This window comes from Schistocerca piceifrons, chromosome 11 (assembly GCF_021461385.2).
Source record: "Schistocerca piceifrons isolate TAMUIC-IGC-003096 chromosome 11, iqSchPice1.1, whole genome shotgun sequence".
Classification (NCBI taxonomy): domain Eukaryota; kingdom Metazoa; phylum Arthropoda; class Insecta; order Orthoptera; family Acrididae; genus Schistocerca; species Schistocerca piceifrons.
In genome coordinates, this window is record NC_060148.1 from 71383573 (window position 1) to 71396056 (window position 12484).

Consider the following 12484-nt stretch of genomic DNA (forward strand, 5'->3'; position numbering starts at 1 on the left):
TTTTGGTACTGTTGATTAAATTTTGTGATCCAGTAACTGAAGCGGAGGTGTGTCCTTCCTGGCTGCCCTACCTCACAGCACTCAGTGCAAGTTCTAAAAGTGCTCAACACGTTACCTCGCTCAGTCCAAGACTATCTTCAATATGAGTGAACCGTTCACGTCGTTGCTCCTTCTTTCTTCACTTATTGAAGTTTCCTGCATTTTGATGGCATTATATTGCTGTACGTAGCGGACAAACGTAAGAAAAATTCCTATTCAGTCCCTCTCCACAAATACCGCATTGTAAAAACTGTATGTAGGTGCACCGTATTTCTGCTGCTTTTCCGAAAGTCAACTCCAAGACAGCCTAAAATTTATAGACGTGGAATTATTATTAAAATCCAAAGCAAAAACCGGTTTGTGCGACTGTCAGCTATAACTACCGTAAACCGTCGGTCCCTTCTACGTCGTTACAACCGGTTTCCACTGTTTGTTGTCTCTGATGCGGAGTACAATATATTAACACAGAAATCAAAAGTTTTGCTCAGTTCAGGCATTCGCCGGAACTAGCGAGGCCATCTCACAAAAACAGTAATAGAAAAGGATCGTAAAGATTCCCGTTTTCTCTCCTTGTCTTCTTTTTCTGCCATTTTCAATGATTATAATGCTTCTTTTATAAAATCGCAGTTAAGTTTTTGCAACAAATACGTGGTTTCCCTTTCAAATTTTTGGAATGACAAAATGTTTTACCGCCTATCACAAGTGGTTTCCATTGCCTCCTGCATCCTCGTGCTGTTGATCACTGCTGGTTCTTCGACATTTTTAACGCAGTTTCGCAGCCCTCCTGACAAGGCCGCTGGCGGAACGAGTGTGACTTTCTGTGCCGGAAGTCTTTGGCCGCCATTGCTGATTGTTTTTATTCTAGAATTAATCAGTGGCGAGGCTGGAACCGAAGAGCAGGGAAATCGTGATTATTAGTGAAATAAGCTACGCGTGTACCACGGGTGCAGTAATCTACACACACACACACACACACACACACACACACACACACACACACACACACACGGTGAGGAGGGGTTTGGGAGGGGGGGGGCAGAGAGAGAGCCGCTCCCATTAGCACCAAAACTAAACAAAAAAGGAACATATCCCGCAGTAACAGAACAAACTACACGAAATGGCGCAAGGAGGTAGGGAAAGGAGTGGTGCAGAATGTCCGGGGCCCCACTATCACCCGAACGAAAGTACTTACGACGTAGGTACCATGTACTGAAATTGAAAGATATTTTGATTTCCAATCACACGACGAAAGGGGGATACGCCCTGTCAGTAGTCAGTTAGGCCAAAGATAGATTTGTACCTGCCTATAGCAGTTCAATGTTAGCACTGTAGTCGTTACTTGGAGGCTGGTAGAGCTTTGGGGTTGCCATATTTCAGTATTTCACAAGGCAGCGAAGCGGTAAATATCATAGAAAATAACATTAAATTATAATCAGTGCACAAAAATGCACCCGGATTCAGCTGTGTCGCCCAAGAAAAGCGTTCATCAAGAAAACTATCGCCTAAATGGCGATGGCTGTATTCCTTTCAAAACTTTTGCCCAGTTTTCTGTCATTAGTGGACAAAATGCCGGAAGGTGACCGAATCTTATCACCTGGGTAGTATCAGTTATGAAAGTCAGTTCCGATATGGAACCATTTTTTGGCTGGGGTGGGGGGTTACAGAATGAGACAGCGCATTCTGTAGTTCGTTCGTTTCCAAAAGCGCGCTGCTTGAATTCCTCCGAGCTGGCAGCGCCCTTAATCCCTCCCTCACCCTTTTGTACAAAATCTGTTTCTGCTCTTGTGACACCGCAGTAACTGAAGCCAGCAACTTCATGCACAGTTAAATCTTAAAGATGTGTCCTCATTCAGACAGTGTCAAATGACTAAACATGCACGTGTAAAGGAAAAACCAGCTATGTCAGAATTCAATCGTTTGTTGCGGGGCATTTTATTTTATTGTTAAACAGTGTACAACAACCGGTTTTCCTCGATTCTCCACCGACCCCGGGTAGTTCAGCGAGCCGAGCCGCTGAGCTAGCAATCCCTGGATTCGGGAGAAGAGGTGGTTTGAATCCATCCGCCGTCAGCGTTGAAAATGATTTTCAGTGGATTCCCATTTTCAGTTTAGTCAAATGCCAGGGTTGGTTTCTTACTATAGCGCCTTTCTTTCCTGAGAGATTCCACTTCCCTTAAAGACGCAGCCCCTCTGCTTAAATGAAAACAGCTGCATCGAGTGCATGCCAAGCATCTGTTTCGAGACACCGGGCGCTAAAAGCAACATGACATAACCCAAATGCTCCTCATTTAGCGTCACGCATGTCTGCTGGATTCTTGTGCAAGGCAGAAAATTACCTCCTTTATATTGCAAGAAGAGACAGATGCATACTTAAATGAGAAAATTTGGGAAAGCGTAAGACTGGATAATTCCAAATCGTTTGCGTTTTCGCCGCCAGAAATTATTCTACCTTCTCTGTCGAACAGACGTCTCTCTCTTCCTTTACACTCACAAGGGCAGCTCACCTGCTCCCTACAGATTTATGGTCTCTGCAGGGCTCGGCCAGACGTCAGTGTGACATAAATGGGGGCTCCAGAAGGCCAAGCGTTTAGCAAACAGCAGGTATTTCGGGGCGGGTCGGACGAGGAATGAGTCATTTGTCAGCACAGCTCCCAGTCAGCGGTTGGCGCACCAGAGACAGTTCAGAGCGGTAAACCGAGGGTCCTGGGGCGGAGTCCCTACATGCAATCTTTTTAGCTTTTTCCTTTCATTTTATATGTCACATGCACTACAAATAAAACGGAATAATACTCCAGACATTGTATTTATTAGTATTTTAATAAAAGGCACGAAAACGAATCGGAAAGTAAAATTTGAGATTGCGAATGTAAGGGCTAGCAGAAAAGTAATACCTCAGAAATTTTTGTCTTAAAGTGCTTTAAATAAATCAAACCTTATTAACGTTCTACATTTCCGCTGGATGGACAACTAGCGTAAATGTTCAGTTATTTCCCATTTATTTAAAAAATTACTATGTTTTCATTAAAATTTAATCTCCCTTTATACTGGTTAAGGAGATCTACACCAATTTTTTTTTTTTTTATATACATAGCTTACATATTATAAGGACGTTTTGGAGTACTTGCACACCATTTTTTTACTGGCAAGAGAACTTCGTGTTTAACACGTTTTTATAACTCTTTTCTGTGGCTACAATTATTTGCACCCCCATTACTGGCATTATTACAACTTCATTTCTATTTGGCAACGATTCTAACCAACATAAACCACTGCCACTATCTGCTAAACACTGCACTTCTTCGTTACACACTTGCAGAATACTTACTGGCTGACTCAACACCTTCCTTTCATTGCTGGTGTCAGAACCCTCCTCCAACAAATCGTTCACAGCCTCCCTTCAATCGAAACCTTCTGTTTCCAGAAATTAGACACATTTTTGCAGAATTACTCTTTTCTCCCTATTCTGTTCACTAAATGAAAGCTCAAATTTTTTGCAGCGTTTCGTCATTCTCCCTTTCCTTTCTGTCTTTCCCTTTTTCCCACAATTAGTTGGCTGACCCCGATTTGGTCACCATTTTCCTGCCTCTCCCTAGTAGCCTCACCAACGTCGTCATTTATAGACGCTAGTATTTCTTCTACACTGACACCAGTAATCTCCTGTAATTCTGCACCATCTATACTTTCTCCTTCCCCAGAACATGACTAGACTTCAACTTGGTTACTAAAGACTTTCTGGCAATCGCGTTCTGTCAGATTTTCCGCAAATACATCACCCACTTCGTCTGCAACACGGTGCTCATTTTGTGTGTCCGTCCAAACAATCCCCTAAACCTCCGTTAAATGTACAGATTTGTATATAGCGCGTTCCGCCTGTTACTACCTTCTTTTGCTCCTCACAATTCCTGGCTGTTTAGTTCTAACACGTACGTAGGGTTTTGCTAGCGGGTTCAAATTAGTACTTCCCATCTTGTAAACGCTAGCCCTTTCACAGACGGCATTTAGTTTAACAGATTCTCGGATTCTGTACCATTTCTTATGTCCACCACCATTTGCTGTCGCCTTGGCGTTACATCGTCCTGTCACACCGGAGAATACGGTCGATAATTGTGCACCTGCTCCCCATTATTTCGCCTATCATTTGGTGGATAGCGCCACCTCTCGGCACCTCCGCCCCTGCTATTTCCACGGTACTCGCCAATTGTGTTAACGTTTACACTGTGCCGCGATTCTGCATTGTTCGGTCGTTCGATACAACATTTACTTCTACGTGATTACACCGCTATTCACAAAAAACTGTCTGGCAGAGGGTTCAATGAACCACCTTCGTGCTGTCTCTCTACCGTTCCACTCTCGAACGGCACGCGGGAAAAAGAGCACTTATATTTTTCTGTGCGAGCCCCAATTTCTCTTATTTTATCGTGATCATTTCTCCCTATGTAGGTGGGTGGCAACAGAATGTATTCGCAATCGGAGGAGAAAACTGGTTATTGAAATTTCGTGAGAAGATCCAGTCACATCGAAAAACGCCTTTGTTTTAATGATTGCCACTCCAATTGACGTATCGTGTCTGCGACACTATCTCCCTATTTCACGATAATACAAAACGAGCTGCCCTTCTTTGTACTTTTTCGATGTCATCCGTCAGTCCCGCCTGTTACGGATCGCACACCGCACAGCAATACTCCAGAGTAGGGCGGACAAGCGTGGTGTAAGCAGTCTTTTTAGTAGACCTGTTTCTCCTAAGTGTTCTGCCAATGAATCCCAGTATTTGGTTTGCTCTACCCACAATGTTATCTATGTGACGTTCCAATTTAGGTTATTTGTAATAGTAATCCCTAAGTATTTAGCTGAATTTACAGCCCTCAGTTTTGTGTGTCTTATCGCGTAATCGAAATTCAGCTAAATTCCTTTAGTACTCTAGTGAATAACATCAAACTTTTCTTTATTCAGAGTCAATTGCCACTTTTCACACCATACAGATATAGTATCTAAATCATTTTGCAAGTCAAGGCGGTAAATGACAGCATCATCTGCAAACAATTTGTGATGGCTACTCAGATTGTCTCCTACGTCGTTAATATAGATCAAGAACAACAGAGGGCATATAACACTTCCTAGGGGAACGCCGGATATTACTTCTGTTTTATTCGATGACTTTCTGTTACTACGAACTGTGACCTTTCTGACAGGAAATCACGAATCCAGTGGGACAACTGAGGCGATACTCCGTAGGCACGCAGTTTGATTAGAAGACGCTTCTGAGGAACCGTGTCGCAAGCTTTCTGGAAACCTAAAAATATGGAATCAATTTGATGTCCTCTGTCGATCGCACTGATTACTTTATTAGTATAAAGAGCTAGTTGTTTCACAAGAACGATATTTTCTGAATCCGTGCTGACTGTGTTAATAAATCGTTTCCTTCGAGGTACTTCATAATGTTCGAATACAGTATGTGTTCCAAAACCCTACTGCAAATCGACGTTAATCAGATGGGCCTATAAAACAGCAGATTACTCCTACTTCCCTTTTTGGTTATTGGTGTGACTTGAGCAATTTGTCAGTCTTTAGGTACGGATCTTTCTGTGAGCGAGTGGTTGTATATAATTGCTAAATATGGAGCTTTTCTTATCAGCATACTCTGAGAGGAATCTGACTGGTATAAAATTCGGACTGGAGGCCTTGCCTTTATTAAGTGATTTGAGCTGCTTTGTCACACCGAGGATATCTACTTCTATATTTCTCATCTGGGCAGTTGTTCTTGATTGGAATTCAGGGATCTTTACTTCGTCTTCTTTGCTGAAGGAGTTTCGAAAAACCATGTTTAAAAGCTCTGCTGTAGTGGCACTGTCATCAGTGACTTCACCGTTATCGCGAAGTGAAGGTATTGATTGCGTCTTGCCATTGGTGTGCTTTATGTATGACCAGAATCTCTTTGGGTTTTCTGCCAGATTTCGAGACAGAATTTCGTTGTGGAAATTATTAAAAGCATCTCGAATTTGAAGTATGCGCTATATTTCGAACTTCTGTAAAACTTTGCCAACCTTGGGGATTTTGAGTTCTTTTAAATTTGGCATACGATCTGACGCGTCTTGTGTACCATGTGGGATCAGTACCATCACTCACTAATTTATGTGGTATATATCTCTCAATTGCTGTCGATACTATCTCTTTGAAAACATACCACAACTTTTCTACACTCATTATGATTTGTATGCTCCTCCTCATACAACAACTTGTCAACTCTCTCCAAATAACTAACGAATTTATGGAAGTCATCCCTCGGAGCTGCAATAATTTTGTTTCGCCAGTTCATGGGCAGTTATAATACCTCACAAAATTCTTTTGGAAGTGCATTTCCTGTTGGATCAAAACGTAAAAACTGCGTGTTAGCGACATACGATATTTCAGACGATTCTGCTACAAAACTACACCCACAAGTGTTAGTTCCATGTCTGAGGTTAGTTTCAACTTGGCATAATCTACTGCTATGCTCACCCGACTTATTTTCAACCTCTTCTACCTAGTCAGTCAGCTGAAAAACATTTTCTTCTGACACACCCACTAGGTCACACACACTTTTTACTTCATCCATACATTTGGCATTTCTTTTATCACATCTACCCTTCGTTTGCAATAGTAACTTCTTAAAGGCATCTGTTACTTCAATTTTTACAGTTCTAATGGATTGTTGGGAGTTATTCTCAATTTGAGAAATTTTGCCATCTATTTTACATTCTAACGACTTCAAATCATTTTCTCACTTTTTTAAACCGCAGTTTGCCTTACAAGTTTTTCGTTGATTTTCTGGCCAATTGTTTCGGCAAAATTAGTATGTTCATCTTTTATAGAACCCATTATAGCTGCAAACATTTATTGCATACATCTTGGTTCTATTTTCTGCATTACTGTTTCCTGTTTATGTTGTTCCACCGATACTATACGAAATTTTGTATCCAAATTTGACACATTTGATTTAGTTACACTCCTAGCATTGCCATCACAGAACTGGTTGTTACCGATTTCATGCTTATGTCACTTCCAGGCTCTACATTATCTCCACCAGTTACATTAACTGACGTACTTGAAGCAGCTTCTACTCCACAGCCTGTAAATAACAAAGAAACATCGTCAAAAATGTCCTCTTTTTACTGTAACATCTACTAGGCCTACTCCTCTCTGTTCAGCCCTGCTGGTTTGTGAAGCACTTCTATTCATTGAGGGTCCGTCCTCTTTTTATCGTATTTTAAAATGTTTATCACCTTCCATGTTACTCTTTGAAAACACACACACACACACACACACACACACACACACACACGTAACAAACGTACCTTTCATTGAATGCTGCAGCCTCGGCATGCTGAAACCGAGTGTCAGACCACCTCAGCCTGCCGTACCAATGTAAGGGTCCCCGCTCATCGTGTAAGTTAGCATCACTGCTCTTATGTACTGCTGCTCGTTGATACCGCTATGACGCTGCCTGCTGCCTCGCTGCGCTCTGTATTACATCTTCTTTCTTGTCAGTCTGTCCGGCGTCGCGAAATGGGTTGGGTTCAAAATTCCGCGTGTACCGATTTACTAAATTTCCCTCAACCACGGATTCAATGTACCACGGCTTTTTTACTGTTTTCCCCGGCATGTGCTCCATGTGCGTCAGCACGATTCCTGTTGCCTGCACCTACCTGTGAACTCGTTGCAGCAGATCACTGGTAGGAAGGTCGAGCAGAAACCTACCGTACTGCGACTCGCACCAGGCTGCATACAGCGTAACTATTCTGAGAATTGGGAAAAGGTCTTAATTTTGAGTGAAAGGTAGAAGTACTAACAAAATTTTGGTATATTCTAAAATTTAGAATTAAAAGTTCACTGCCAACCCCGCGCTAATCGTAACAGTCATGGGCAAACCCTTTCATTCACGTTAGCAAGTCTGTGGTAACGTATTTCCCGAAATCTGAACAGCTGCTAAGCAAGGATTGTTCTTAAACGCAAATGCTCGCCACACTATTAAGTTTGAGTGTCTAATTAATACAATCAAGTTTTTGGTCATCGATCTTCTTAATGTGCCATGTGATAATTACTTACAAAATCCGTACTTCCTAAAACGTCTGCATTCGGTGTCTTAAAAATTTCTCACACTAGTTCGTACAGCGTTTGTCAGTATGACAATGATGTACATATTTACACATTCACGCATCATTCACACTGTTGAAACGTATACAAAACTGTACAAACATAAACAAAAAATCATTCAAGAAGTAAACAGAATAATTCACGAAAACATTCTCTTGGCTTGTTCGTTGAATGTGTCTGTCCCCTACTTTACTCTGGTGGATGAAAATTAGAACCACGTACTCTGCTGAGCCCGATTCAGACCGTCTGCCACTGTACATGAATCAGTCATTCTCCCGATAAAGTCTTGAGACAGGAGCTCACTCGTAGATCCCCTGTGTGAAACAACTCCTGCAAGGGTACGTGCATAACCGCTAGTGAAATGACGAATAATACAGATTCAGACCATAAAACAATCTACATCTACATCCATACTCCGCAAGCCACCCGACGGTGTGGGGCAGAGGGTACCTTGCGTACCTGCGTCGGTTGTCCCTTGTATTCCAATCTTTTATTGTTCGTGGAAAGAGATTGTCGGCATGCCCCTGTGTGGGCTCTAATCTCTCTGATTTTATCCTCATGGTCTCTTCGCGAGATACACATAGGAGGGAGCAATATACTGCTTGACTCCTCGGTGAAGGTATGTTCTCGAAACTCCGACAAAAGTCCGTACCGAGCTACTCAGCGTCTCTCCTGCAGAGTCTTCCACTGGAGTTTATCTATCATCTCCGTAACGCTTTCACGATTACTAAAAGATCCTGTAACGAAGTGCGCTGCTCTCCGTTGGATCTCCTCTCTCTCTTCTATCAACCCTATCTGGTACGGATCCCACACTGCTGAGCAGTATTCAAGCAGTAGGTGAACAAGTGTACTGTAACGTACTTCCTTCGTTTTCGGACTGCATTTGCTTAGGATTCTTCCAATGAATCTGTCTGGCATCTGCTTTACCGATGATCAACTTTATATGATCATTCCATATTAAATCACTCCTAATGCCTACTCCCAGATAATTACGCAATTAACTGCTTCCAGTTGCTGACATGCTGTATTGTAGCTAAATGATATGGGATCTTTCTGTCCATGCATTCGCAGCACATTACACTTGTCTACATTGAGATTCAATTGCCATTCCCTGCACCATGGGTCAATTCGTTGCAGATCCTCCTGTATTTCAGTAAAATTTTCCATTGTTAGAACCTCTCGATATACTACAGCATCATCCACAAAAGGCGTCAGTGAAATTACGATGTTATCCACAAGGCCATTTACGTATATTGTGAATAGCAACGGTCCTACAACACTCCCCTGTGGCACACCTGAAATCACTCTTACTTCGGAAGACTTCTCTCCATTGAGAATGACGTGCTGCGCTCTGTTATCTAGGAACTCTTCAATCCAATCACACAATTTGTCTTATAGTCTGTATTCTCTGCTTCATTCATTAAACGATTGTGGGGAACTGCATCAAACGCCTTGCAGAAGTCAAGAATCACAGCATTTACTGGGTAACCCGTGTCTATGGCCTGAGTCTCGTGGACTGTGTTGTTTTCTTGAATAACATGAGAGGTAAAGAGAATATCCCGTTGAATAAAGTACTACTATAGATCTTTACAACCTTTTTAATATTTTGGTAGATGTCCATTTTGAACCATTTCCAGACCAAGAAACATTTCGCTGTAGAAAAAATTTGGGGATAATGTCTTTGCCGCATCTGGAGCTTGTACTCCAAGTGAAATGTGCTGAAAGGAAAGGAACTCTTGAAAATATTATTACTAAAGATTTGCAGTTACTCACCAACGGCATCAGTCTGACAGAAAGGGTGTGATAGTGTTGAAACTGACTGATGACAGACAACATTTATCAGCTGTTGCTGGAGAGAGGTGTGCCTGTCTCTCGTAGAAGTATCGTCAGTCACCTGTATGCTGAAAGAGCTGCTCCGTGTTGCCGTGTTTCAGAATCGTCTGCAATGGAAGCAGTTAAGGACGTGACGGAGACAGTGACTGTGGACCTGGGTGCACTCCTGGACGCCGGGGACGACGCCATGGTGATACTCGAGGCAGGTGACACTCGGCTGGTGGCACACAGGGCCGTCCTCGCGGACAGGAGCCCCGTGTTGGCGGCCATGTTCGCCCACGACACCCTCGAGACGAGCACCGGCGTGGTGCGGATTGCCGACGTGGAGGGCCCGGTGCTGAGGCAGCTGGTCTCCTACCTGTACACCCTGCGGGCCCCCCATATGCCTGGCACGGCCCCCCAGCTGCTGGCCGCAGCGGATAAGTACGGGGCGTCGCGGCTGAAGGCGGAGTGCGAGCGGCAGGTGGCCGCTCAGCTGACTGTTGAGACCGCAGCAGCCGCAGCCGTACTCGCAGTCCGCCACTCCTGCAGTGACCTCAAGCGCGCTGCACTGGCGTTCATTAAGACCTGTCCGTTCGAGGTGATGGCCACTCAGGGGTGGGCAGATGCGATGCGGAAGCAGCCGGAAGACTTGATCGAAGTGAACCGACTGCTGTACGACCCACCACCAAAAAGCAGGTGAGCGTGAGGAAAATCTCTCATTCCTGTCTCTCAGTTCTGGATGTGTTTGTGTTTCCAAGTCAATAATTTTTGCCACTGAGTTTCTTTACATTTGTATCTGCTGTATAAATCAGCATCATAGACAGTCAATTCACGATAGGTCAGTGCTATCATTGCTCTCTTGTAGCAGTTTCAGTGAATCCCTAAACTGAACCCAGTTTATTATCAGGTATGTTAGCTAAAAAATAATCAGAGCGTTTGTAGACATTATTCTGTTAAACTACATGTATACATAAAGTGGTTGTTTCGGTTTTAGCATCAACTGTCATGACAGAAGCCCCCTGCGGGTTCGGGGGTTCGAATAGGCCCGCGGTATTCCTGCCTGTCGTAAGAGGTGACTAAAAGGAGTCTCAAATGTTTCGGCCTTCTGTGATGGTCCCCTCTTGGGTTTGACCTCCTTTTTTCTTCCAAATTTCCGTCATCAGTGCGTGCCATTTGGGGAAGGACACCTTACGTGGTGTTTTTCTATTGGTCCATCATGCTCCACCATCTTGCATGTTACCTATTGTCGTGTGGGGGGGACTATGCCCAACATCTTCTGGGTTGTCTCCTTCTCGCCTTGTGCGCTCTCTTCTTCTTAGCACCTACGACAACTGTGGACCCTTTAAACACCTAAAATCCAGCACGGTAGCCAGTCAATTGTGGTGGGGTCGTCATGTACCCTCTTGGTGGTAGCCCCCTGACCACGCAGGGATCGCACTACAGATGCCAGAGCTGTTTCCTCCTCATGCATGCCAAGGCGAATGTGCCCATCTTGTCTGGGGCACGGGGACTCTGGGCAACGGGATATCGGCCAGGTACCCGTTGCTTTGGCTGGGTGGCGCCCTTTGGGAGAGCCCTCGTTCGGAGTAGGTGGCATCTGGGCGGATATGGCGCAATGAAGCGCAATAAATCACACCAAGCTGGTGGTCGCACGGCCACCAGCGTCTCTAAGCGAGGTAGAGTCGACTTCGATGCTGCGCACTATGAGCCTCAGACGTTCCCCTCGTTGGCTGCGCCATGGGAGGGACGCCGATCTAGTGCCAAGCGGGAGCCTTACGTACCGCAATACCTTGTCTGCAGCAGGACTGATGGTGACTCCTTTCTTCCGACGAAGCCTATGTTTTTTGTGGAACACCTGGAGGATAAGTTTGGGGAAGTGGCGGGGTTGTCAAAAATGAGGAATGGGACCATCCTCCTCAAGACGTCCTCCCCAGCCCAGTCACGAGCGTTGCTCTCGTGTGATAAGCTGGGTGATGTCCCTGTTACCGTCACTCCCCACAGTAGCTTAAATATGGTCCAGGGGATTATTTACCATCGTGACCTCTTGTTGCAATCCGATGACGAGCTGAGAGCCGACTTGGAACGATGTGGTGTGCATTTTGTCCGTCGTGTCCATAGAGGTCCCAAGCCAAACAGGGTGGCCACCGGTGCCTTTATCTTGGCCTTCGAGGGTGATGTCTTGCCCGAGAAGGTCAAGGTGATGGTTTACCATTGCGACGTCAAGCCATACGTGCCTCCCCCGATGCGGTGCTTCCAGTGCTGGAAGTTTGGGCATATGTCCTCCCGTTGCCCATCCAGCGCTACATGTCGAGATTGCAGACGCCCCTCTCATCCTGATTCACCATGTGCACCTCCACCTGTATGTGTCAACTGTGGGGAGCACCACTCTCCATGCTCGCCGGATTGCCCCGTTCTTCATAAGGAGCGGAAGATAATGGAATTTAAGACCCTGGACCAGCTTACTTATCGAGAGGCTAAACAGAAATATGAAAGGTTGTAT

At 44.5% G+C, this 12484-nt stretch overlaps 1 protein-coding gene across 1 annotated transcript in view; it reads left to right on the forward strand.

Moving 5' to 3' along the window:
• Positions 1-12484, forward strand: part of LOC124720359 (ankyrin repeat domain-containing protein SOWAHA-like) — a 106448-nt gene that overhangs the window by 33238 nt on the left and 60726 nt on the right. Inside the window, exon 2 of the mRNA XM_047245690.1 lies at positions 10104-10680. Within this exon, the coding sequence (XP_047101646.1) occupies positions 10115-10680 (566 nt within the window). The 5' untranslated portion in view covers positions 10104-10114. The remainder of the gene's footprint in view (positions 1-10103; positions 10681-12484) is intronic.